Source organism: Chamaea fasciata, unplaced genomic scaffold (genome assembly GCF_029207755.1).
Source record: "Chamaea fasciata isolate MVZ Bird 193981 ecotype frontalis unplaced genomic scaffold, bChaFas1.0.hap1 SCAF_10, whole genome shotgun sequence".
Lineage (NCBI taxonomy): Eukaryota > Metazoa > Chordata > Aves > Passeriformes > Sylviidae > Chamaea > Chamaea fasciata.
Window position 1 is genome coordinate 3476994 of NW_027094095.1, and position 27867 is coordinate 3504860.

General features: G+C 39.8%; 1 protein-coding gene across 2 annotated transcripts in view; it reads left to right on the top strand.

Moving 5' to 3' along the window:
• The window catches only part of KIFAP3 (kinesin associated protein 3), a 73291-nt gene that overhangs the window by 29354 nt on the left and 16070 nt on the right, over nt 1–27867 (top strand). Inside the window, exons 11-19 of one of the 2 annotated variants that reach the window (XM_066192078.1) lie at nt 3694–3794; nt 8076–8184; nt 9320–9432; nt 10358–10523; nt 10743–10868; nt 11108–11206; nt 11993–12078; nt 20219–20408; nt 24580–24679. In XM_066192078.1, the coding sequence (XP_066048175.1) occupies nt 3694–3794; nt 8076–8184; nt 9320–9432; nt 10358–10523; nt 10743–10868; nt 11108–11206; nt 11993–12078; nt 20219–20408; nt 24580–24679 (1090 nt within the window). Of the gene's footprint in view, nt 1–3693; nt 3795–8075; nt 8185–9319; nt 9433–10357; nt 10524–10739; nt 10869–11107; nt 11207–11992; nt 12079–20218; nt 20409–24579; nt 24680–27867 lie in introns of both variants that reach the window. The other variant, XM_066192079.1, reaches the window with a different exon arrangement.

Below are 27867 nucleotides of genomic sequence, written 5' to 3' on the forward strand. Positions count from 1 at the left end.
AATGACCAATTTCTCAGGAATGGCTGTATAAGAACTAAGGCTAATTCAGTTACACTTTCAAATAATTATTTGGTTAATTAATGGTAGATTCTTGTGGAAATCCTATCAAAGTGCTAGTGACCCCCGCATTTAATATCCAATGAGTTCATTATGATTCATGTTTTATTGCCATAAATACCAGAAGAATCCATAATGACTAGGCCATTATTTTCCAGGGCTGCCCTTACTGCTTTAGGCCTTTTGGCTATTCCACCTTCAGTCATAAAAAGCTTGATGCTCAAAACTTACCAGCATTTGTAGGCCACAATTTTCTGGCACCCCACCAAAACTTTGGTGATTTTTATGAACACATTTGGCAGAGATCTGTTTCTTGGGTTTTTTTCTCTTGCTTTTTCTAGTTAGGGCAATTATTGATCCTTGCTGTACCCAGTCATAAGGAAGTCTTCCTTGCAGTGTCTGCTTTTCCATGTGTGGCCTTCAGCAGTGGTCAAAAATAGAATAAAGGTATCACTTGGGTGCTTTGGAAAGCTGTTTTCCAGCCAGGTGCTGGGCAGGGTTTGAAATTTTTACAGCCAAGTCTTTATGCAATGCTTGACTCAGGGTTAATTAATTAGCATTTAGATGAGTAGAATATAATTAGAAAAAGGAAGCTTGGTACTGACATATTCAAGTAAGAGTGAGCAGCTGCCAGTTGATATTTTTGGAAGTGAAGTACCAATGTAAAAGGATGAGAACTGGCTTGGTAGGTTTTCCAGAGTCTGTCACTTCTTCCCCTTTTGTGTAACCTTCAGTCTGCAGGTGATGCTTCGAGTTTAAAAAGCTTTAGCTGTTGTGTTTGTCCTCTTCCTAATCTTCAACCAGCTACTTCTGCCTGGTCTCCAGTCAGCTTTTCAGCAGGCTGTGTGCTTCCCAAGTGAGCATGGGATGAACACTGTGTTAAGTCATGTGCTTAGGAACAACCACCCCCTCCTGATTTTCCAGCAGTGTTTGATTCTGTGGATCAGGAGTTGCCACTGCTTTGTGTGAGAACTGACAAAATCACAAGGTCCTGCTTTTCCTTCACCAAAGTGCATCCATAGGGAAAGTAGAACAGTGAAACTTGCAGACATCAGCCTGAAATCTCTTCCTTTCTGGGAAATTAAAATGAAATTAAACTTAAAAAGATAGTTGCAGACTGTTTGCTTTCAGCTTCAGTTCTGTAGTTAACTTTTATCATCAAGTTTGTAGAATTCACTTGTTTTACTCAGGATTGGAAAGTACTTCCTTGCTGAGGCTGTGCAGTATTTGTCTGTGCCTTGAATGCTTTAAACCCTTCTCTGTTCCCCCTATTGACAATAGGACAGGGCAATTCAGGGAAAATTGGTCAGATATTCCACAGGAAGGAGAAATTTAAATTTAGTTTTTCACTTTGAAACTAGCTGTCTGCCTTTTGTGTGTCATGAAATCTACTTTGTGGAATGCACTTCCAGAGAATGATTTAGGTGCTGGTCATTATAAAGTAACTCTTTAGGAGTTCGTTCAGATAAAATAAGTTTATTTGGATTCCACATATTCACACTTTATGTTGAGTGTCTGAGTATTTTTGATTATTTTTGGTATTTTTGAAACTGAGGTAGGGCTGTAATTTGGCACTGACTCCCAAGGTGGTGTTCAGGCATCAGAAAGATTACTGTGATCAGCTGGACCTTGGAAAAAAAAGGGGTTAGAAAATCATGCAGAGTTTCTTCTAAGAAAGAAAATGAAAGACCTTTACTGTTATATCAGCCTATTATGATTGAAAATAAGCCACTAATATTGCCAGATACCAGGAAGTTGCTAAGCTTACCAAATGTAAAACTGTACCTTAGCTGATGCTTTATGTTAGCACTAATGAAACTTGCAAAAATAAGGAGGAAGAAAAAAACCACAAAGGACAGAGGTTAAACAGTAACATTGAGCATCATTCTTGTAAATGGTCTGGCAGTTCATATGTGCTGAAGGTCTGGTCTAACTTCATTCCAGTTTTTCTTGTTGGTGTTTTGGGGGGCTTGTCTCTCTTTTATACTGACTTACCTTTTACTTCACACACAGTTTCCTGCATTATCCAGCTAAGTGTAATTGTAAAAGGAGTCTTGTGTTTGAGTCCTAAATACTGGCATGGAATGAAGTATTAAGAGCAGTGTAAACAGATTTTTTTTTTTCCTTAGACCCAAGGAATAATTTCTTCTGTAAACTTCTAAATTTGTATAGAAGAAACCTTTACCCGTATGTGTGGGAAGTTTTTTTTAATGAAATTACTGTTTTCCCAGTGTTTCTGCAGGTGAGTAGGTAGATAAGATGACCGGTCACAGGAGAAGCACTAAAGATAACACACAGTTCATTTTGTTTGCTGGTACCTTCTGTGCTTTTATTTTCATAATTGTCAGAATAGCTTTCACATTTGGGCATGATACTTCCTCCAGCTGTTAAATGTACAGAAGATTGTGTTACCAGTTATGTTTTTTTCAAGCTGGTAAGACTCTAGAAGGATTTGAAAGGTCAGCTGTGATTTTAGGTTAACGTGGCTAAGAATACTTCACTCGCTTGTATGGCAGCTGCCAGAGGGGTTTCATGGGTCTCTTTGAATAATTCAGTTTTGAAAAAGGCTCATTCTCGGGATAAAGGCATCCTATCCTTGCTGCTCAAAGGAAATTCCAGCTGCCAGAGATGTATGCAGAAGGAAAATTTCACTGTGTCGGTTGCTGTTTGAGGTCTTTGTGCTTTGCCAAATTATTACACAGATACTGTCTGACTTAGCTTATATAGAAGTGGGAGGTAGGGTATTGCTGATGAGTTGTGTAGGAACTGTGAATGAGTTTGGAGTTGGTGACCTTATTACATCCTGGTTTAACTAATGTACACATTCAGATGCGGGGTTTATCCCATATATAGCCAATATCCTGCTCATGCAGGGCTAGAGGAGAACTTGAGAGTGCCCAGTCTGGGTTTCAGCAGTGAGTCAGAAGCAAATTCGTCTGTGTTGTTCTTAAACGTTTGTATGTTTGTGTAAAATGATTTTATTGAACCTTTCAGTTGAATACTTCACACCCCACACATTAACTGCTCCAATTTTCCTTGAGAGTCCTTTTTTCATATCACTGTGAAAATACATGAATGTAGTTTTTGGTGTGTATGAAACACAAAAAGCACTGATGGGATAATATTGTTATATAGGAGAGTTAGACACCCAGTATGGGATTTGCTTGAAAGGCAGTGGATTCCTTCTATAACACCTCTTAGTGGTAGTTACTATTTTTCTCTCTGGCACTGGCACATTCTTTATTATTTCACTTCAAGACAAGCTTGTTCTTTCAGTAGGAATATCCACAGCTAAATCTTAATTGTCTAGCTGGAAGCTGATTAAGCCTTTCTCTGGATGGCCAGTCGTTATTAAGCATTCCTTTCACAAAATACATTCCTTGCAAAGTGGAGTTAAGGAAGTGTTTTGAGATGCTGAGAAGAGGAAGGAATATTTACCAGTGCCCTGGTTCCCTCTTTGCACTAATATGTGGTTCATGTGGCTAGGCCAGGCCAAGACCCTTTCATTAATGTGTCATTTTTGATTTAAATTTTCCATCTATTAGCTAGGATTGTTCTGCTTTTCATTTTCCTCTTTTGAGTATTTAACAGCAGCTAAAAGTTCTCATAATAATATATATATTTTTCTCTTTCTAGGAAACGAGAATAACAAAAAAGTAGCGATTTGCATTCTGTATCACATCAGCATGGACGATTGCTTTAAATCGATGTTTGCATACACGGACTGTATCCCTCAGGTATGTGATGAGCTGATAAAATCCATCTTCCCTCGTGCTCTCAGTCCCTGGCTCATGGCAGAGCTCGCACTGACACCCGCAGGTGACAAGGGGAACAGCCCCGGTGCTACTTGGCAGGGAGGCACCTCCTCCTCCTCAGGCAGGGACTGTTCTGGGTTTTCACGGTCCCCGGCAAAAGCAGAGGTGACCGATCTCTGTCACTGCGCTGACACTTGAGCTGCACCAACGAACTGCTGAAATTACAGGTGACCCAGTGATTCCTAATGAACTTCGGAAAGCTTGAGAGAGATTAAAGCTTGTGCAGAGCAGCTCCTTAGGGAATGTAGTGGAAAGTATTTCCTTTACAGTTTTAGAAGGCATTCTTGCCTGATCCCATTGGGTATCAAAATTTCAGTGTTTCCTGCATTGCAGGATATGAACTGGAAACCAGCCAAGGAGGGTTACGTTCCTACATGACAATTCCTTTTCCAACTGTGGGCGCGTACAGCAAGGGAGACTTGATGACTGTGGAAGGCTCTTCACTGATCTTTCAGGCTGCATTTTACTTATTGACTCAAGCAGACACAGCATCATGGGGTTTGGGGTTTTGTGGGTATGTTTAGTTTCTTGTGTGCATGTGTTCTGTTGTTTCTTGTTGGTTTGGGGTTTTTTGTTTTCCTCTAATACCAAGTCCTCTCTTACTGACCTTTTTCTCAGTCCTGGTGAGGTGTTGAGAAACCCTGTGTTGCCTAAGTGTGAAAGCTTTCTGGTAGCTTTTTGAGAATTTCCCCATGTTATCTTCTTTCCTCCTAAATGGGTTTTTAACATCAAATACTTTCAGAATGGAAAGTTGTCATGAAAAGTTATCAGAATGTTTCTGGTCATTATCTTACGGCAAAATTGGTGAAGTTTTTCCATGTAGAGATGATTTTGGATAATAGAGAGGGGAGAACTGGTGAGAATAACTAATAGATGTTACAAAGTGGTCCTGTAAGCATCCTGCTGTCTTTCCTACCACAAGAAGCAATTACTTTTTAAGGCATTTATGTGATATAAGGGACCTGTTTTGTTCTAGCAGTTACCAGCCAAACTCAAATTCCTGCACCAGGACTTGCTTGTGATGTGCTTTCAGGGAATCTTGGTATGACTCCCGGACCCCCAGTGCTTACAGAGCTGTGTCCAAAGACTGGTGGAGCAGCAAACAATTCTGCTGCCTTCACTGGGCTTCAGTGAAGTAAACAACAAAGTAGGAAAGTATAACTATGGCTATTGATGCTTCACAGGTCACATCTGCACACTGTTCGAAAAGAATCTGAGCAACCAGAGCTTACATTTTACTAACGAATGTTCAGAATTAGGATGGTTATCAAAAAAGACAGGTAGCAGAAAGCATTAGGAAGTGGATAAGGCATCAGGAAAATAAAAGAACTGTTTTAACAGGACTCACTGCTATCTAATTCTACCCAGGAAACCCCAAATCTCTTTTCAGTGGTGGTACACGCCCTTGCGTGGGTTTTCTGTTATGAGGAAAGGTGTTCATCTAGACTGGCAAATAATAATTATTGTTTAGCAGTTGCAGAAAGTGCTTGGAAAAGCAGCCCCCTGTGGTAATTCTGGCCGTGCGAAGTGCTTGCCGAGGGCTCGCGCGTGCTGTCCCGGGTAAACATCCTTGCGGATTGCAGGAGTTAGTGGGTGCTACTCTAGTAACAGTTAAAAGTGAGTATTAACAGTTCATTCTTGTTTAGACCTCAGCAATGCGTGTTTTGTTTAAATAGGTGCAAATGCCATCCAGATGCTTATAAAAGCCTTTATTGCTAATAACCTGGCCAATCAAAGGGCATGGTTAGGCAGTGATGTCATGGTGATATTTAATATTTTACCGCAGAGCGGTGTGCAAGGTTCTCCAAAGCTGCCCACATGTTTTCCACCACGGTTGTCCTGTTTGGCCCCTCTTTGATCTCTAAGCTTCTTTTCAGCTTAATGCTGGTAAACGTCCTCTCTTGACAGCCCCCTTTGCTCCTGTCCGCCATTATCTGCTGAAGTTCAGAAACCAGAGCATCACTTCAAACAGCAGAGTCGGGGAGTAGCCGCTCAGGAGAGATTCCTGAGGCATGCAGTTCTGGCATAATCATTCAAAGATGTTGGAGCTGGGCTTGGGGAGGGGGTTGGACAGAGGTGTATGTGAACACAGAGCTGTGGGGGTTGGCCTCTGGTCACTGGTAAATAAGTGAAGGCAGGTGCCAGAGAGTCTAGACACAGTGATTTCAGTGCTGGTCTGTGGTATCTGATACTCAATATGGGACTTGTCTGATTGAACACTACTGCCTCTTCATTGCACATGCTGCAGTCTTTTTACTGCCTTCCTGTTAAATCAGTAAAAGATGACAATGGACATAGTAAAAGCAGAACAAATTTAATTTTAATATTTCCTATTTGGCAGCAATTACTCTTCCTTTTGAAGTGGCACAAGAAGCAATCAAATTAAATGAAGACATAATGGGAAACATGGAACTCGTATGAAACTATTATTTTAAAATTTGAACGGCTTTAATTGAAACTGGATATATTTTTTTCTTTTTATAGAGAAGTAGTTCAGTAATTAACAGTGTAATCCCATCTTGTTAAACATTTAATTTCCACAGATTTTGTATTGTGTAAATAATGAGAATGTTTCCCTTCAAATTATTTGAAGGGTTTTAAAAATCTGTTTTTAAAGGTTTTGCAACAGAAGAGTTGCAGGGGGTGATTTTTGAATGCTCGTGTTCTACTTGTTAAATGGCAATTTTCTTCTCTGTTAATTCCCTCTTATGTGACTGTCAGGCTTAAGGATTTAATAAACCAGGGATTTTATAAGTTCTTAAAACAACCTAGAGAAATCTGATTCTACCTTTTTAAGAAAAGAAGCAAGAAATCAATGATAGCTTTTAAATGAGTACATGAAAGTCTCAGGAAAGACTTAAATAGCTGTGTTGTAATGTAGCTTTTATTTGGAGGGGTTTTTGGGTCCCTTTGGAATGACAGCCTTCTATCTGATAATATGTAAACATACAGAATGGCTGGAGTAAAATACTTTGGAGGGAATTCCTGCAATTGTATTGTTTCTTTTTATTTTCTCCTCTTTAAATGGATTCTTCACCTCCTTTCTCTGGCTTTTAAGGCATTACAAACTTGTCTTTCCACCAGGGGGCAAGCACACAAATATTTAATGATTAGTTAATCATCAAATTCAATTATTATTTGTTGCTTTCCTGTCCTCCTGCCGCTTTCTGAGCTACAGTTTTTGTACCTTATGTCCTGCTTATCTTTAGGCTTAGTTGTTTCCTCTTCGGTAATCTCAGTCTTGTCATCACACTGGTTTGCATTATAATCCAAAAACGTCTTATGAACTGAGTGGGTTTTAGAAACAAACAGTGTGATGTGCCCCAGCCCTGAAGTTGTGCAGGGCCTGTCTGCCAGGATTGGAGCCAGAGGGAAAAGAAATGGGTTTATTTTAGTCATGTTCATATATTCCAAATGCATTTCAAAACCTGTTCTTGTTGAACCAAATGAGCCAGGATAGCCAGCCTGTGATGTAATGGACAATACAGGGCCAGGTGTGTGAAATGATGGCAGTCCATAGGTTTGGAGCCTTGGGAATCACCTGGGAATTCACTGACATTTGCTGAACAGTTTGAACAGGATTATAGGTGATTGTCTATTTACATTAATGTTACCAGAAGAATGGGATTACTGCTGAGGAGTCTGTGGGATGTGGCAGTGTTCAGCTCTAGCTGGAAGCTGCAAAAATAAAGAACAGTGCTGCAGGGACAGTTAAATTACCTATCAATGGAGTAACTCACAGCAAAATAGTGGTAGAATTGTTTTGTGATTAAGTATCTGTTTAGAGTCATAATTTTATTAAGCTAATAGGTATTAATCTGACTTTCTGTGGAATTAAGTTGTGGGTTGTTTTGGGGTTTTTTTTCCTGTATTAAATTCACCTAAGTTTTCTAAACAAATTTATCAATTCACAAATACTAAAAACCAGTAAAACAAAAAATTTCAGTGGTAGCAATAAAATGTAAGTAAGCCAAGTTAATTGAAGGTGATGAGTGATTGCCATTTTTGGCACTTTATAAGGATTGTGGTCCCTACATACTGGAACTGTACATGTCATGCCTCTGACCTTTGTAACTTCCACTGTTCCTGCAGAAATGCTGAATACTAACTTTTTAAAAAGGTACTGTAGTTGATACCATAACACTGCTTTTTTTATTGCTTTGGAAAGATTAATGACCCATGTGTGCTTGTGTTTCTTGGCAGTTAATGAAGATGCTTTTTGAATGTCCTGATGAGCGAGTTGACCTGGAACTTATTTCTTTCTGTATTAACCTTGCTGCTAACAAAAGAAATGTGCAGCTTATCTGTGAAGGTAACTGGACCGAGGCTTTGGTGGGGGTTTGGAGCTGACAACACTTTGTATATTTTCTTTTATTATACTTATAAATGTAAATGATGTATATTTGAGTTAGTTATAAATGTATGTATGTGTTTTTTAAAAATAAATACATGTGTTTGGGTAATGATTGCAAGCAAATGGCCACATCCTCCTCAAATGTGCTCTTGCTGGCAGGAATGACACTTCAGGGAGATGGCCACACCTCTTGTACATGCACACAGTTCTGGAAAACAGGCTGATGACATTGCTGTAGGAAACTATGGCTTTATGGAGACATCAGGATTTTATTCTGTCTGATGCCTAAAGTCCATCTTTGGCTGATTGGTGTTTCACCTGCCAGTATCAGATGAATAGCAGTGATGTCTTTCAGTTGCATCTTTCCATTATTTTTTTTTTTTTTAATAATTGAGCTTCTTTTGGGTTCTAATATTTTGATTCATGGTCTAGATAGTTCTGCATTTCTTGCAGTAGCTCTGGATTGCTTGTAAAGTTGCATTATTTTCATACTAGCAGTTTTAAATGAAACAATATTACTCAGTAGCTCCAACTTTTACTTGTGCTCAACATTTTCCCTAGGAACTGCTGCAGTCAATTACTGGCCTTCAGAGGGGACAGTTGCAATCAAGAGGTTCTGTGGCCTCAAATTCCACTTTAAAATTCTGTGCATAGCTCTGTCGAAGGGGGAGCAGAGAGATCCAATTTTATATTAAAGGTGAAACTCAAGCTAGAAGCACCTTTTAGGTAGGCAGGGTGATCTTTTGGAAGCATAATGTTAACACTGGGATTTGCTTTGTGTGGTCAAGTACTTCAGATCTGTTCCCATCCATTGATCTTTGTTAAATCAACTTTAAAAAGCATAACAATGTATTTATTCCATGGAATGGGGAGAGAAGTCTCTGTGCCTGGACTAACTGCTGTGCACTTCTTCATTTTAAACTTCTAAAGCTTTAAGCATATTTTTCGAGACATGTTCATTTTTGATCACCCAGTACTTCCCTCTTTTTTTTCTTCTTCTTTTTTTCCTTTTTTTCTTTTTTTTTCTTCTTTTTTTTTTCTTTTTTTTTTTTTTTTAATTTGGAGGATTGTCTAACTGTTTGTTTCTTTTCAGGAAATGGTTTGAAAATGCTCATGAAACGGGCTTTGAAGTTTAAGGACCCGTTGTTAATGAAGATGATCAGAAATATTTCCCAACATGATGGACCAACTAAAAGCCAGTTTATTGTAAGTATTAGGTCTTACCTAGTGTGATCTCTGTTTTTTATCCTTCTGGAAAAGACTGGCTCTGGAGAGCTGCCGTGGTTTGTTTTGCAGGATGCCCAATTTAAGTTTCCTTGTCTGTCCTGGGGTGATTTATGTTTTGTTTTTTAAGGCTATCACAGCTGGTAGATCAGAGTTTGGATCCCCCACTATGGGGAAAACAGATCTTAAGCCTTATCCAGTAAGTTTCAAAACAAACACACAAACCCAAGCAAACAAACAAAAAAGCTCCAGCTGCTAGGGTGAGCATCATAACAATTAAGTTATCCTAAATTTCTACTTTTGGACCTAGAGAGAAATATCTGGTGGGTTTTTTTTCCCCTCAGTGTGGGTATTTTAAATACTTAATATTTAAATATTGATCCTGTAAAGCCACTCTTCAAAAAGATAGGAGGAAAACACAACATTCTAGTCGTGGAGATTTTAAATGTACTCTTAAAACGTGGATCAAATATCAAATTGTCTTAATGCAGAATGAAGTGAGTAAGTAGAAACCATTGTTCCCCTGTTCACGTCCTCAGAAAATCTTGTAGTTATTTATTAAAATCTTCAGGTAAAGAACTCCATTACTGGCACTAATGCAGGATGGTATTCTCTATCTTCTCCTCATTTTTTTTCTAAGAGCTTCTTTAAACTGTGTTGTAGTAACTACTTTTGGAACATTGGAACAAACGATCCACATCCCTTGAAAGGAAAAGATGGAGAGGAAGAGTGCTGAGATGTTTTCTTGGATTATTGGTCAACTGGAATTGAAACTGCCTTATTAGTCCTTATTTCAGAGCCAAGTCTTTAATTTTCTTTTGAGAACTAGCTTTAGTTTGGCTGAGATGTGAGTTTTTCAGAAGCCCAGATTATTCCTTTGTAATGGTTGATGCTGTATTTTATTCAGGAATATGTTGGTGATTTAGCAGCTCAAGTATCAAATGATGAGGAAGAAGAATTTGTCATTGAATGCCTGGGAACACTTGCAAATTTGACCTTACCAGAGCTGGACTGGGAACTTGTGCTGAAGGAATACAAACTGGTTCCATATCTCAAGGATAAGCTAAAACCAGGTCTGTATAAAATTGGGTTGGGCTTCTAAAGCAGAGTCTCTCAAAGAATTATTTAGAGTGCTCAGACTAGAGTCTATTTACCTTTATAATTTGTGGTTGTTTAGGAAAACATAACGCTGAAGAATAGAAGCATGTCTGCAGATAAATACACAACTGCCAGTAGACTAAGCATTCCTGAGAGAGGTAATACTTCCTGCTTCCTGTCTTCTGCTTCAGCAGGTTCTGCCGAGGATGACCTTGTTTTGGAAGTGGTGATCATGATTGGGACCGTTTCCATGGATGACTCCTGTGCTGCTCTGCTGGCTAAATCTGGAATCATCCCTGCGCTCATCGAGCTTCTGAACGGTAAATTGGCCACGTTTGGCTTGACTCGTGCGCAGCTGGAGCTGTAATTGACATTGCTCTTTCCTTGCAGGGCAGGGGTTGGTGTTTATGAGGAAGGAGGGGCAATTACTCCATTAGTGATAGATTCTGAGTAGTGGTCTAATAGATTTGGGTTTTCCCAAACCTTCACAACTCTTTAACCATCAAAAGCTTCTATTTGTGAGATTTGAAATTGTGGTGGATTTTTTTTCTCCTTGCAGCTCAGCAGGAAGATGATGAGTTTGTCTGCCAGATCATCTATGTGTTTTATCAGATGGTGTTCCACCAAGCCACCAGAGATGTCATCATCAAGGAAACACGTATCTTTTTACAGATTAAACATCTAGAATTGCAGCACTTAATTTGCCATTGCTGGTGTTTGACTTATATTTCTCTTGCAGTAACTTCATGATCTCAGAGGTTTCTTTGTAAATGTTTATTTCAGCTGAAGAAAAAACCCAAGCAGCCTAAGCATGTAAAGGGACTGTAAGATTAATAGTAAAGATTAAAACTTAGTTTGCTTTGATGCAGGGAGGGGAGTAGGAGGGGGACCAGCTGACTCATTAGCTGCTATCCAATCTGATTTACTGTCTGAATTTGTTCTGCAAGTCATAATGAAATTCACAGTTCATAGAAGAACATATGTAGAGCATAGGTAAACTTTTTGCATTGCACCATTATACAAATACATTGCATGGTCTGAAATTTTGTGGGCCATAACTGGATGTTAAATTTTATTGAAGCATTCAGAATGGGTTGAATTAGCCCTGGGAGGGATAGCAAGTCAGTGATTATGTTGCTAACAATACAAAGGATACTTCTGTATGTTCTTTTCGCCTTTAATCTCTGTGCAATATCTGAGAACCCATTTGGGTGGTTGCTCTTTGTGTCCTGTTTGGATTCCTAGGTTGCTAGCTTTAAAAAATAAGAAGTTGCATCTCTTGCTAATTTTAGCATGAAAAAGCACCAACATTTGAAAAATGCTTTCTTGCTACATGAGATGAAAAATTCCTGCCTCTGCTTCTTAGTGAAATTTACTGGTTGAAGAACTCAAGGTTGTGAGGGGGGTAAAAGAAATGTTTTTCTCCTTAACAGTTGCTTTGCAGAAGCCCCAGCGTACCTTATAGACCTGATGCATGATAAAAACGCTGAGATCCGCAAGGTTTGTGACAACACTCTGGATATCATAGCGGTAGGTCTGACTTTCTTTATCCTTCCAGAGCCTCTTTACACATGAGAACTCTAAAATAACTACAAATATTGCAAAATGAGAGTATTTTTCTTGTGCAGCTTTCTAATCATATGGATAAAAGATGAATTTTCAGAGCACAATGACAGTCATAAGGCTGTGCATCAAACTTCTAAAAAGTGTGTATGTACTTTGAAAATTCATACAAATTAACTTTACACTTTTAAAAAGTGCTGTTAGACTTTAATAAATTAATCACATTGCATAAGTGTGCCAAGCTTTCATTATTTCTTAGTTCTCCAAACAAATGGCTCTTATTACCCTGCAGCTTTATTCAGCTTCTCTGCATTGCCTGATGCCAATATTTGTTTCAAAAAGGTAACGCGGCAGTGATCCTGACACTGGCTGTTCCTTGCTGGGGGAACAGTCACTAGTATTGTCTTCACCTTTTGGATAGGTTTCCTTATGTATGTAACTTAGTTTGTCCAACTGTCCATGGATCACAGTAAACTTTTGGGACACTTGTATTACACTGCTAAATTGGAAAAAAGAAAGAATGCTAAATTATCATGTGCTGTTGAGGGTTGTAGTGACTGTACATTCTTTTGGATACAAAGTAACTGTTATGAAATAAAAATTTATATCCAAAGACAATTTAACTTAGTCAAGAGCAGCAATACCTTTGTCTCCCTTTTGCTTTTTCAGTCATCTACACTGTTCCTTTTTCAGCTGAATTATCTGTACTGCACCTTGTTCTCTGAAAAGTTTAATATAGTGTAAGGCCTAACTTATACTGCAAGTTACTGTATATAGTCTAGTTTGCCTTCTTCTGTTATACTCATTAATAATATTTTCTAATTTAATAGTCCCTTTAAACCAGTAAAATGACATAACATTTTCTGAACTGGAATTCTTTTTATCTGGCTCTATCTTGTCTTTGTGGCACAGTTGCTGTTGATATTCATTAAGGACTAGATTTAAACACAGATGAATTTGCACTTAGTACTTATTTATGATGGGCATCATGTTCAGCTTAACACAATCACCTATTTCTAGGGACATCTTCAGTGGAAACAGTGGAAGGATTTTTTTTTTTTAATCTGACAATCTAAGTGCATCCAACACTTGTTTTACCTTGAGGCCAGTGCAATTTCCAAGTGACTCTCATGTTGGTTTGTTCATATGGGGAAGCTTTACAGTGAGGTGTGTTGTAATACCTAGTTAGTGAAAAATTGCTAGTAATACTAGCAAAATTTATGGAATCTCGAAGAATAAACATACCAAAATACAGCTTCATGTTCAATATGACCATCTGAGTAAAATGTACTTGGCATTTTTTCCCTTCCTAACAACATGAAACCTTTATGCTCACCATGAGTCAGTGAGGAGTGCTAAGATAATGGATGGGAAAGGCTTCTCAACTTGCAAAAAGCACTGGACAGGATTTTCAGAGCCTTGAGGAAGAATAGAGGGAAGAAATAATGTGGTACTGTGGTTATTGGGGGTGGAGGAGGACACAACAAACACGTACTGAGAGCAGCTTGCATGGTGGTAAATTACATTTTTCCTTGCTTGTGGAGCAATGCCACACTCAGAATGGTGTTAGCTAGTGAATTAGGAGAGTTCCTTTTCCAAGAAGGTCTTTCTGGCTTTATTACGTGGATGTTGGGGTTATAAGTTGCATAAACACCATGACCCCGAGGAGAACAGAAAGCATAATGTGCTCTCTTTTCTGGAAGATAAAGAGAACCATTAATTGATTGCTTTCTCAGTAATGTTGGAATCTGGTTACGCTTGTGTCTCTCAGTACAAAAAATCACAAGCAAAAAAGGCAACATATTCTAAATAGTGATGGTAGGAAATACAAGAGAGCAAGTTATCAGAAGCTCAGATCTTGATAGGTGTTAAAGGAATGTTAAAGCAGGCTGTAAACACAGAGGTGTTTGGTTGTGGGGCAGTTTTACATCAGCAGTGCCTGCTGAGGTGTCTGAACAGTCTCCAGGAACGGTGGATCTTCTTATCTGTGCTAATCCACAGCAAACAAACCTGCACTTTTCACTCTTGTTGCACACATGCTGACAGGAATAGGCCCTCTGATGGAAATCAGAAAATAAATGTTGGGGAGCAGATTTGAAAATAATTTCTACTCAGGAAGACAGATGCTTCTTTCACTCATCAGTGAGCTGTATATACTGTGATTGAAATAGCACTGGAGAAAATCACATGGCTTATAAGCCTTAGGGGAGAAATGCTTTCTGTAGTAAAGTAATTGTCACAGAAATTATGGAAATGTTAGTCTAGTGATGATTTGTTTAATATAGCTTGGCTGGACTCTGCCACTGATGAACTGAAACAGATGTGCTGCTTTAGCACAGTATATACTGGGCAGTCTCAGCTTTGCACTGGGAGAAGCAAGATATCCCTTTTGTCAAAAAAAGTCTGAGTTGATGATTTAGGAATGCTTCGGTCTCAGTCTTGTGCTGAGCTTTGGCAGCAAGCAGCCAGCTCAGTGTGCTGGTACCCCTAAAGTGGGGCAGCTCTCAGGGCTTAGCTGAAAGCCTGGAATCAGCAGCTGGTACAGGAATATCAAGCAAATTGATTTCCTTTTTCCCCTGCTTCAGAAGCCTAGACAACTGCAACTCCAAGCTTGTGGAAAGAGATGTCAGCTTACTTGAGATGGTTTTATTCTGTTCACCTTAGGCAACATTATCAAGAGCCAAGGAGGCTGCTGATCTCTCAGGTTTCTTATTCTTTTTCTGCTCCTAGCTCAGTTTTATTGCAGTCAAACTATTTTCCTCATTTGTTCAAAGGATATTTAATTAACCAACATCAGATCCTAGTGTAGTCTGACCCTCCCCCTTTCCTCTTCAGTGCCTTTGCAGCTTTGAATCCAGACCTGCTGTACCATCTTGTTTCTCTTATGATCAAGAGTGGCTCGCAATACTTCCTGCAGGAGTAAAAACATTTTTTAGATAGTTACAGCATTGTCCATGGTATTTAGAAAGGGCCTCGTGCCTAAGGTATTTTTCCCGCTCTTGTTCTTTGCCCTGGGTATTTGTAATGAATGGCAAATAATGTTTGCCTTTTATGGAATTCATTGTTAATGAACAGCTTCCATCTTTCCACATTAGCTAAGCTCCCTGATAGAAATCCTCCATGTTGGGAATGCCGGAATTTCACATAAGCAGCAGGAATGTGCTGTGAACCCTCTGTGCTCTGGGATTTGGGGCCAGCTGCATGAGATGTTGGCCAGCTCTCTTAGAGTCAAGGAAGAGCAGACCAAAGGGATTTGGTGTGGGCTTTATTTGAATAGGCAGCATGCTCTGAAAATAGATAACCTTTGACTCCAGCTTGGTGTCCTCTTTCCATGAAGGGTGCTGTAGTCACTCCAGGAAAAAAGGTCGACCCTTCACTTGACAGGACCCCCCTTTTCTGTGGTGCACCTTGTTGCCCTGTTATCCTGTAGCAAACATGAAAACAGAGGGGTGGGCAGAAGGGGCTGGGGCTGCGGATGAGCTGCTGAAGTTTCCTCTGTTCATCGTTCAATTTGCCAGCAGTCTGCTTTGGTGCTGGTTGCTTCTTGTGGCACTGCCTGCAGCAAGTAACCACAGGCAGCTTTAGATAGGGCAAGAGTGTCCTGATTGTTTTTGTCTTCACATAAAACCTGCCTTGGGCAGATTCCCTTTCAGCACTGGTGCTTGCTCTCTGGATTTGTAGGAGTAGGAAGGTGAGCCAAACCACTGATCTGTTACTTACTTAACAGGTTGCCAACGAGATATCTTACATTCCTCCAGAAGGGAGGGAAAAAGAGTTTCTCTAGTCTGCTACTGCCAATATATGAACTTTGAGGGTGCCCTACATTTTATGGAGCCACCTAAATTTAGAGGGTATCAATCTTTTTTTCTTGCCTTGCTACTAATTCCAGCTCCCAGATTTCTGTGAGCTTCCTGTCAGAATATATTTGTAGTAATGAAGCTGATTGTGAAGCAATGACTCCAGGTTGCACAGGTGTAAGTGGTGGAAGGATTTTTTTTTTCCTGGCCTTGAAGGAATTGCCCTGCAGTGGTACTTACCCTAAGGTAGGTGTGGGAGACACCTGTAGAAGGTGATCCCAAACATCTGTTTCTCTCCTTGGTTTATAGAGGCACAGAATTAAAATCACACACCTAACTTTCGGAGAGCTAGACAAGATAAATCTTTCCTTTCTTAATAAATGGTTAATTTAATCTTTCATGTAAACAGTAGGTTTTTAATGACGAATGTAACAAATCACTAAGTAGAGCCTTGAACATAATGAGCATTCTACTTATTGTATAGCAGTTCCAGTTCAGTATGAGGAATCACATCAAATGAACCCTATTACAGACCCAATTAAAGGGCAACCACATTAAAGTGAAAAGGAAAATCTGTTTTTCATCTGCTGTGAGAGAACATAAAGCAGATCTGTGTAGCTCTGTGTTATCCTATAGTGTGTTAATCAGATACAAGGTGTGACGGAAGCCAGTGACAAAGGGGACCCTGATAGGGAACAGACACGCTCTGATAATAGGCCAGTTAACGCTTCATAATATTTCAATGGTTCAGTAGTAAACAAAGCTGGAAGTAGAACTTCAAAAAGGATGGCACATTCCTCCCAGAGTCAAGCCATACATCTTCTATGACACTCCTGGATTTATGGAAACCGAATGTTAGAAACAGTGATGTCAGGGAGCTCCAAAGAGAGTAAAATCAGCTTTCAGAATTCCTGCTTTTAAGTTTCTGACCATGACTGCGGTGTTTGAGGGGGTGGTGTTGGAAAATAGGCACATTCTGTTCACCTTCTCATTCTCCCTTGCAGTGCTTTTCCAGTAGCCTAACATTTAAAAGGGCTGGGAGGGCTCAAAGCTATAGCTGTATCTCCATTATTTTTAGTTTTCTGGTTTCATGTTTGCAGAAATTCCCTTATAAAGGAGTATGTTTAAAAACCAAAACCCAACTAAAAAAAAACCAAGAACAAAACAAAAAACCCCCACAAAATAATAATAAAAATGTTTTAATAATTCAAAAGATAATTACTGGAAGACTTGCAATGTTTTAGGGAATTGTTTTGCTCTAAATGTCTTTAATTTGGTTTCTTTGTGCCTTTTGGCTGTAGTCCTGCATTTACAGCTTTTCTTCCATTCTGATGTTATTCCATTAATCATTTACCCAGTGGTGGTTCTGCATATTTCCGTGGAAAATCTACAGACATACTCCTGATCTAGCACTACTTAAATGAACTTTTTTTTTTTCCTGAGGTTATGTAAATCATTCTAGATTATTGCAAATCTTCCTTTTCTGTGATTGCTGCCAGAATGAAACTCCTGACAAAACTGATCATTGATCTAGTTCTGGTGCAGTCACTTCTTTGTGACATTTGTACTTTGAGTTTTTCACTGGGAGTGAACAACAAGAACAAAGTTGCCAGTGTACTTGAATGGATAAATTGTGTTTTTTAAGAAATGTGCTGTTCAATTGCTAATACCATTTTCCAAAATTTAGATGAATGATTGAGGAAAAATACCTGGGAGTCTTAAACCTCTTAATATAGGATGGGAAATGTGGAATATATAAGAATATTCTGCCCTGCTGTCATCATTTGAGGGAAAAATCAGTTAGAATCTGAGAAATGTTAACTGATTTTTGCAGGAGGGTATAAGAAGTTGATGCCTGTTTCTGACACACATTCGGCATGTTCAGACGGTGGTGTGAATGGAACTCTGATGTCAGGAAGTGGGATACATTTAGGGTTGTAACTTTGGGAATATTCAAGTGTTTCCAAAGTGCATGGATGTTAAATGTGAATGAGGTGATTTAGCTGATGGCCTTTTGGCTTTTGAGAACTTTAAAAAGTAAACAGGGTAATGTAAAAGGATTCAGCTTTCACAGAGGTTAATCTAATTAGCTGTTTGTTAAATTTGTTTATTTTCCTCCCCTTCTTTGCAATCCTGACTTCTGGGAATAGTGTTCTTGAGACTGCAATATGATTTCTGGCAGTTACAAGATGTTTCTCTAAAGCTTGTAAGTAATTCACAACTGCTGGAGGCTGACATAATAGCCAGCCCAGGGGTTAGCTCTGGCAGATGCAGCAAAGGAGCTGTTTCCAAGGTGCTGGTGAGATGTCATCACTGAAAGTCATGCCTTGTCCTTTTTTTTATGGGTCATTTTATAAATCTCAGTGATGAGCTTGCTTTTTCCAAGTTTTTACTGTTACTTCTAGTTTCTCTCTTTAATCAAGAGTGGGAAATGAGGGGGAAAAAATCAAGAAATAGCCTGAGGTGTTCTTTTCCAAACAGTATGAGGTATAAGTGTGTGTCGGGTTTTGGTCTTGTCTTTTCTCCTTCCCTAAGGCTGCAATAATACTGACAGGGAGTGGAATTTTGCTTCCCTAGGCAGTGAGAGCATCTACAGGTCCCACAGGTGATACCTGCTCTGGGTGTGGAAGTTGTGCAGGACACCAGGTTTTGCACAGGCTCACTGAACAGCAGTGCCAGAATGGTGAGCAGTGGAATTAGCAAGGTCTAGGAATCGGTGTTGCTCAGAGGTGGAATTGGAGAAATTGAGAATAATGAAATCTTGGATGTTCTAGGTATTTGTTTGCAATGTCAGAGAAGCCTTTGCCAGACTGGCAGGGCCAGTTGGCTTTTGGGTTATCCTCCAGTCCAGAGGTGGAAAAGGCACAGGGCAGAGAGTGTTACTTGTGGAACACACTTGATAGCAATGAAGACAAGGCTGGTTGAGTATTAAGTCAGTTTAAAACCTCAATTCTATAGGACTATGGGACTTCCAGAGGTTTAACCTGAACTACTAAGCCAGCTGATTCTGCCTTCTCTGCCTTTAGTGGCCTCTGGTTGTAAAAAAATCCACTATGGCATGTCTAGCAGGAGCAGAGATTCCCACTTCCACAGCCAAGGCATCGTCACTAATTGTGTGTCCTCTTCCTGTTCAGGGCTAAGTAAAGCAGATTTTTAAAGCCTTAAACTACTCCAGCTTAGATCTCTGAGGAAAGTCTGTCTAGATCATGTGTTAAACACCATGAAAGTTAAGAAATTATTTTAAACTTTTCTCTCCTTTGTAGTTAGATTAGAAGACAGTGGAGTGGGATGTATTTCATAAGGTTATTTCTTCCCACAAGAAGAAACATTCTAGTTAGGGGTGCTATTCTTGCTCACAATACTTCGGTTTAAAAAAGCACAAATCGTGGTGCATCATTTGTGACTGTTCCCAAATTGATACCATCTGCAGATTGCCTATGTTGATGAGCTTCCTAGAGATAGCTGGGCCCTGTCTTCCCAGCAGGACTGAGGAACTGTTATCCATGGGTTGGTGCTCCCTCTGTGGAAATCACCAGTGCCCAAAATCTGCTCTGTTTAGAAAATCCTTCTCTGAACAGCTGATTGCAGTGACCATAGGCTATGTCACTTCATGCTGGTGTTCCTTTACCTGAATATCACATCACTTGAGTGCAAGTAGGCTGTAATCCAGAATGAAATTTCATGCCTGCATGTTTTTCCATAGTAACTGGCACCTATATCCTGTTTTACTCAGCTTTCTGGAGAAGTTCCCCTCAGAGTTTACTTGCCTACCATTTTTATGGTTGTTCAGCGTTATACATAAAATATGGCATGAAGTTGAAAATTAAATTCTTCCTGGAGCTCATGAAAGAAAATAAATCTGTTGGTTTTATCACAGCCTTTCTTCTTAATAGATTTTTTTAGTAACCAGTTGTCCTAGGAAATGCTTATCTAATGAAGATGTGCAGGGTATTTGGCCAGTGTTCATAATTAATTACTAAAAATCCCCTGAAGATTGGCAGTAATTGGGTCTTCTTAATTAAACCAAATGAGGAGACTGATGATAGAACTGTTCTGTTCAAAGCAGGAGATTTTTCTGGATGGTGTAAAGTTCCTAACCATGAAGGGAAGATTGTACTGCTGCATCACAAACCAGAATAATGCCCAATGCTTGCAAAATCCCTTCTTGGCTCTACGAACATGCAGCTGAGTAGAGCATTTCAATCACTGGGCCCTGAACTTGCATCTTTTGCTGATGTTGGATTCCCCTGCCTGTTAAACCAGCTTTGTCTATAGCTAACCCTAAACCTCTGTTTGGTGGCTTTTACCAGGAATATGATGAGGAATGGGCTAAAAAAATCCAGACGGAGAAGTTCCGATGGCACAACTCGCAGTGGCTGGAGATGGTGGAGAGCCGGCAGATGGATGACAGTGAGCAGTACCTGTATGGGGATGATCCCATCGAGCCCTACATCCATGAGGGGGATATCCTGGAGAGACCTGACCTCTACTACAATGCAGGTAAGGCAGCACCTGTCAGTATTTAGTCCTGGGATTGCCGCCTCTGCATTTGCAGCGGGAGCTTGAGCTGGGCTTGGCTCAAACCAGCAGGACAGTTCTGTTCTGTGGCCCTGGGAGCAGCACTGATGCCAGCCAGGGATGGGCTTGTCCTTGTTGGGGTTGATGCCTTGGAGGGGCCACCTAGAAGAGAGGCTAGACAAGGTTAACAGAGTAAAAATGGATGTTTATTAAAGACCTTCAATAGGTACACCTTGGGCAGTCAGCAGCCTCCAAGGGGGACTGCACCCAGGATGGAAGATGGTCAGGACTTTTTCAGACAAATGTAAGTTTGGTCCATTTACATGTCAGGGGTTAATCCTCCAATTACAGCTTCAGGTAATGAAGTCACATTCCCCCAGTTTGCTCCCCCAGTTCACTGTTGTTTACATCTCACAGTGAGGTGTCCTTAAGTCTCAGGCCTAGAGGGATTGTTTTGTCTGACCAAAATGTGAAGACAGTTGCTAACACTCTATATGGAGTTCAGAGTTATACACTAAAGCAGTACAGGAATTGAAAGGTATAAAAGCTAAAATCCTAAGGCATCAGGGTGTTAGTGATGGATTAAGTACTGCATATCCATGATTTTAGGAAATGTTACAGGTCTGCAGGAATAGGAGTAGACCTGTCTGAGAGAGCTGATGGACCATGACAATGGAGTCAAGTAAAGGTGGCCCAGCCTTGTTCTTCTCACCTATTTCTTTTATCCATAGTTTGGTTTTTCTGTCAGCAAAAACCTTCTCTCATCCCTGCTAAATTCACAACTGTGGAATTTATGCTGAATTTTGTTCTGCCTATTGTGTTAGTTGTATAATGGGATTTTTATTGCAGATATTGATGATAGACTTCAGTTGAGTCACAACAAACTTGTAGATTCCTTAGCAGAGGCCATCATTCCATGACTTTAAACTAATCTATCGATATGATTTTTGCTGTTGTGTGTGAATCTCTTCCGTAAATACTGATTTATCTAATCCAGCATTGCCAGCTGTTCAGGAGGAAGGTTCAAAAAAACTTTGCAGGAGACAATAATGAAATAATCTGCGCAGTGGATAAATGTCTTCATAACTTTTTGTAACCAGGAATTGGCTTAATCTCCCAAACTTGTGGGTTTTGATCCCTCTCAAACAGCTGGAAAACTGAGGGCATGAATTTTTGCTTTTTTTTGAATTGCTGGGTTTGAGTCTGTGTTTTTCATTTTCCACGTAAGTGTCCAGTCCTCTGCCATGAAGCATGAGTCACAAAACTCTGTGACTCCAGATCAGTTTGCAGGAAGAGTAATTAGAAAAACAAAACCACTGAACCCCATCGTCTTCACTCATAGTTGCTGCAAAAAAATAATTGTGCAAGATCTCAGTAGCATTTCAAATACTGTCCTCAAAGGATATCAGAACATCAGGGTTCTTTTTCTTCTGCCATAGCAGCTTGCCTCTTTAGTGTCATTTTTTTTTCCCTTTTGGATTTTTTGTGTTGGAATTGATACTTGACTGGGAAGGAGAGGTAGAATTCTGGTGATATGTTCTGCAGATGTTTGAAATGTGCTTTTGTTTTTAAAGGCAGCCCTTTTAAAAGAGTGATTGTATTCGAAAGGTAGATTCACTTCTCAGGTTCATTGCAACAAGTGTCAGTAATTGTGTGCTTCTGCAATTTCCTAGACTTTAACTTTTGAAATGTGGCGTCTCAAATGGGACATAATATTCCTTTAAAAAAGCTACAGGTTAAGGTACCAATTGGAGCAGGGATTTGGGTTCTGAAGGACAGATCATTACTTAGTGAAAAAAACCCAAACCCACCAAAAGTACAAAATTTTGTGCAGTCAGAAATTAAATACTTGTATTTCAGTTTGATATTTTTAGAAGTGATCTACACTGATGGCTGACACTCTGTACAAGTCCCACCTTGACCATAATAGTTTTTGAGCTCGCTGATGGCAAGATGAGTTCCTTATTTCATGACAGGCCAATCTCTCTCTTGCACAGTAATTTAAATCTACATGAAAAATGTGGTAGAATCTCTGAAGTTACCTTCCTGAGCTCAGCGTCTGTCTTGCTCTGAAAGTATATAACCTAATTTATGTTGAAATGTACATAACAACAGATGTCTTTTAACTGTGTAATCACATTTTCTGCAGCTGATGCTATCCATGTGCTTTCATTTTCCTATAAATTCATGTGAGCCATAACTCTGAGTGTTATGGTTTGACTGTTAACACTCTTGATTGAAGACACTTTAAGTAGTGGTAGCAGTAGCCTCAGAGTTAAAATGTAGTGCTTCCTTTATTATACAAAGATGTTATTTTCAAGTTTCTCTGCTCTCAAAGAAGAGAAGTTTTAACCTAGCCCGACTATTTAAAATGCATAGTCACTTAAATGCATTGCTTTTGGTCTGAAGTGCTGCAGGTGTAAAAGTGATTATGGTCCTCATTTCGGTTCAGTGGAGCATACAGACTGGGAGGTGAGATAGAAAAATTTGGCATGAGTCTTGATAAAAGCCATTTCAAATTTCCTTTCACTTCTTTGGACATTTTCTATTTGTGTGATGTCACAGGGCACCCGTGTGCCACTGAACATGCTGAGAGACGGGAATATTGATCCCTGCCAGATCACTTGCTTGTCAAGTCATACTCCTTCACATACACACATGTCTGCAATTAGAACATGGCCATGTACAGCAATCTGATGCTGCTAAAATGTCATCTGATCGTGGCTGGCGTTTTTCATTTGCAATCTGCTGCCTTGCATTCAGTCGCTTTCCCATGAGGTATTATCTTCTAAATGAATCTCTGTAGCACCTCATCAAATGTCTGTTAGAAATCTAGATGTGTCAATTCTATTCCTTTTATCACTTGTCACTATATTATCTTCAAAAAACATCAGGTAAATTCATAAAGCACGGGGAGATTTGTTTGAATGCCAGAGTCGTCATCTCTAAACCCTTGTGTCTGTAAGTAACTTTCCACTGCTTCCTGTGCAGGCAGTTTTAGTAGTTTTGAAACCACAGAGGTTAAGCTAAGTGGCCTGTGACTCCCTGGATCTTATCTCTCTTTCTTTAAAGTGGAATGGCATTTGTAACTTCCTAGTCATTAGGAATCTCTTTCTTCCCTCTCTTAAACTCTTAATGTATCAGTCTGGATGTACCTGTTTCTGCCCTGGTTTTATGGGGATGCTTTGTGCACTTCAGGTCTGGAATCGTTTTCATGCAGTTATGGAGACAAACTGATGCAGGTTCTGTTTTAATGAAAGAGCTTGTTTTATCTGATTAGAGCCTAATACTAATTGCCAAGTAAGAACTGTGCCCTTAATATTAAAAAGAAATGCGTTTTGTGAATGGGAGCAGCAAAGAGTTAAACTGGGCTCTCATTCAGCCGGGGTCAGTTCAGTGACTGTACTTCAAAGACACTCTCTGGATTTGGATTTACATTGATGTAATAGAAGGAAGATGTTAGCTCCTGATTTTCTTTTCCTCGTAAAGCAAGCAGAGACTGTGAAGCCTTTAAGGAATACTTCTGGCTTTACAAATGTCTGCATCTTCATATGCCAGTGTTGTAATGGGAAGGAAGCACAAAAAATCTATAATCGGTGTTCCTGAGAGGATATCATGTGAAAAGCCTGCCCTTGTTGGAAAGAGCTCTGAGATATTAAAAGATGGACAAGATAAAAGAAATAGGTTTGAAGTCACCTTCTTGTTCGCACCTTCTCCACAAGTTTGAAGAGATACAGTGCTGCAGTGTAGAGTCTGAACAATTAAGACCTTTGATGCTTTTTTTTTTTTTTAAATGCAGCTGGCCCAGATTAATGTTTTACGTTTTTGATTACTAGTTCTCAGGGCTTACTTTGATGGGTAAGGCAAGATTTGTCATGAAACAACTTTTATAGGATTAAGGAAGAAGAGCAAAGAGAATATTTCTTAGGTACATAATTTTTCAGGGCAGCGGGCTGAAGCTCCTTGGAGTCCCAGTAAGGATTTTTTTGTACTTGAAGTTGCTGGGTTTCGGTATTATTGCTGATTTTTGTACCTCACAGAAATACTGTAAGTTAAGTTCCTGATGAATTGCTAAAAGAAACCAGGATAGACGGTTTTTCCCATTTGCCCTCAGTCTTGCTCCTTTACAAATCACCGTATTTTGTTTTTCTAGATGGGCTGATAGCGCCCGATGGAGCGGTGAGTCCGGATATCTTCGGGGATTACCAGCTTCAGAATGGAGACCTGGTTGGGCAGCACCCCTTCTCTGGCAAGTAAGTTGCTCCTAGTAAAGAATTCTTGTCATCCAACAATGGCTCTTCAAGTTTCTTTACAGGGCTTCATTTGTAGTGCTCAGTAACTTTTGCCCCCATAGCAGCAGAAATGATTTACACTGCATAAGCAATTCTAGTCTGTTGTCTGAATCACATGTGTATTTTAACATCCTAACATGTTGTAATACATCACAGCTTTGCAAAAGCTGGAGAAGAGAACAATAACACAGAACACACCACCTGTTACGACAACTACTCAAATACTCTTCAGACACTGAGAAACATCTAAAGAAAGGCTTGAGATGCTGATTACCCAAATGATGTTTGTTTCCAATATCCTTAAATTCAAAAGAAGTCTTTCAGCTGCTGTGGGTCTTGAGTTTTTTGGTGTTTTTCTATTAACCTAAGTCTTCCCAAGGTGTTCTCAGTTAGATTCCTGACGGCACTTGGAAAATGGGCTATAGGAGCAAAAGGCATCAGCTTTTGCTGATATTCTGGTAGATCTTCAAATTTCCCCTCTGGTCAAAGACCTCTCCTTCTCAAGGTTGGCAAGCAGTTCCAGTTTGAATTTCTGAGTCAGCTTCTCCCATGAGTTCAAAATAGAAAAGACTCATTTCCAAGAAAGGAATCTTCATAAATCCTGGTGCCATAGAGTTTAGAAGTGCCTTTTATAAAGCTTGAATTCTGTGCACTCATGAGCAGGAAATAGTTCAAACACTTGATAGTCAAGGTACAGCATTCACTTCACCGGGATCCAGCTATCTGGATATGCCCAGGGCTGGGGCTGAAGCTGTTTCTTTCCAAAGGGAGAATGTTCTTTTCATCACTAGCAACTTTAGTCACCGTTTGTAAAATGTAAGTCATTCACAATATGTACAACTGAAGCAAAAAAGATTTTCCTCCTTTACTTTGGCTTCTTGTAATTAATCGAGGGTGGTGGACAGTTACTTTTGTTTGTTTATTCTACCTGTGATGCACCAGAAAGCTGAACATTTAGTAAGGATTAGAGTGGTGGTGACATTTTTAAGGACAAATTAAAATTGTCCTTAAAACTAACATGCTCAGGGGGGAAAAAAAAGGCAGGATTTGAGATGGATCTTCTAGAAAAAAGTAAATGTTTATACTCAGTAAGCATCAAGTTTAGAGTAGTGTGAGTCTGTGTTTAGGAAGTGGATGCTGATGCCTGTGCTGATCGTTTCCAAATGTGCAACTCTTGTTGCAGAGCTTGCAGGTGGGAGAGAAACTGAGGTGAGTGTGAGCAGTGTCCTGCTCTTGGGGCCTCAGTGGGTGACTCCCCATTTTTGTCTTTTAGAATAGATACAGAGCCCAGGAGGTGATGGATTTCCCTGTTCACCAGAACACTGGAGGGTGCTCCCAACAGTCTTCAACCCCCCCTCTGGAGGTGTGGGGAAAGGTGCAGGGTAGAGCTTGTGGACTCCTTTGTTTCCAGTAAACTTAGAGAAAGTCACAGTGAAGATACTCTTGTTTTGCCAGAGAGCTTTCAGCTGGGAAACAAAACAACGTTTTGTCCTTGGTTAGAAGTGAAGGCACATCAGTCAGCCTCAAATTGCTCCCTCATCAGGGAGCTCCAATAGTAACCTGCTCTTTAATTGGATTGTGTTCCAACTAACGTGAGCAGCAAAATGCGTCTGGTGTATACCTAGTTAAATTAAGTATTTGTAGAATTTTCTTGCATGTTTCAAGGCATTCTGAAGGCTCACCTCAAGAACGAAAACAGTAAAACTGCAGGTTGGCCCATTGCTGATGGCCTCTGGAGATACTGGGATTTCTCACTAGAATTCTGTTTTCTAGGAAGACTTCTTTCAATATGATTGCTTCATGGGCTTATCTGCAGTCCAGACACACAGTCTAATTGGAACCAGTGTGGAGTGCTGCAAATGTTCTGTCTTATTTGTAGCAGAGCAGGAGTGAATTGTTTGATAGAATAGATACTGGCAGCTGAGTGGCGAATCCGACTTTTCACATGTGGGTCATTATGGGCTGGAACTGCTTGGCGCCAGCAGTCAGGATTTCCTGATGCTCAGACCTAATGTAAAATGCATTAGTGCTCCAAGGCATGAGCCATGGAATTGCCAGTCCCATGAGTCTGGAGCTCCCTTCTCCCAGTTTGAACTGGTGTTGGAAGGTAAAACCATACGTGCTACAGAGCCTAATTAAAAATAATAGCAGCAAGTCAAGGCGCTTTTTATGTGTTATATAGTGTACATTTCAGCCATACCAAAACATAATTCTAGGGTATTTTTATGCTTACAGTTTAAAGCTAACAAGAACCTTATGTCAAGGATTTATTTTTAACCAGTTCCAGCTTTTAATAAATCAAGATTTTTGTTATAAAAATGGTTCATTTTTCTATTATTAATATTTGAATATGTTTTCAGAAACTTTTTTAGCAAGAAAGCTGAGTTGTCGTTTTCATAGACAATTAGCAAGTCAGTTAATAGTAACATGTTTTGGAAGTTCAGAGTGAGATTGCTAATTATGAGTAGATTCTTGGTTTTGGTCTTTTCATTTGTTATGCTTTATTTATTATACATTTATTTGTTGTGCCTGTGTCTTCTGGTCTTTGCCTTTTACATTAGGCTTTTCAATTCTGTAATAGAAGCGGCTTTTGCTAAGCAATGGGGTGAGTTCTGAAGACTCTTTGTCATTTAAGAGAGGGTCTCTTTGCCATTTAAGACCACCCTGTGAATTTTAAGGTAGGTAACAACTGTGAGCTGACTCCTTGCTACTCAGCCTTCAATAAATTTAATCCTTTCTTCTCCTTTCTGCATTCCTGTGAGAAAGAATGAGGATATGTTACCTCTTTAATTTCTCTGAGGCTATTTCCTGTCCTTACAATGTGCTCAGAGTGGATCAGGACATCCCCTTGCCTCCAGGAGGACTGAAAAGGCAGCCAGAAAGTCCCATGTTTTCAGTGGCTGCACATCACTGAGAAACTGAGTGAATACTGAACTGGTGTTGGTGCCCTCAGTGCACTACCAGGGCTTAAATGTGCTCTGATCACTATGCTCGTTTTTGGAGCCGAAGAAATGTGTCTTTGAGGAGAGGCTGTCAAGGACCACAGTGAAACTCAAACTGTCTTGAGGATTTTCCCTGTAAGTGATGTTTGATAACTCGGCCCACACCACCTGCCACATGTCATGTTGTTTCTCCATTTATATTGTGAA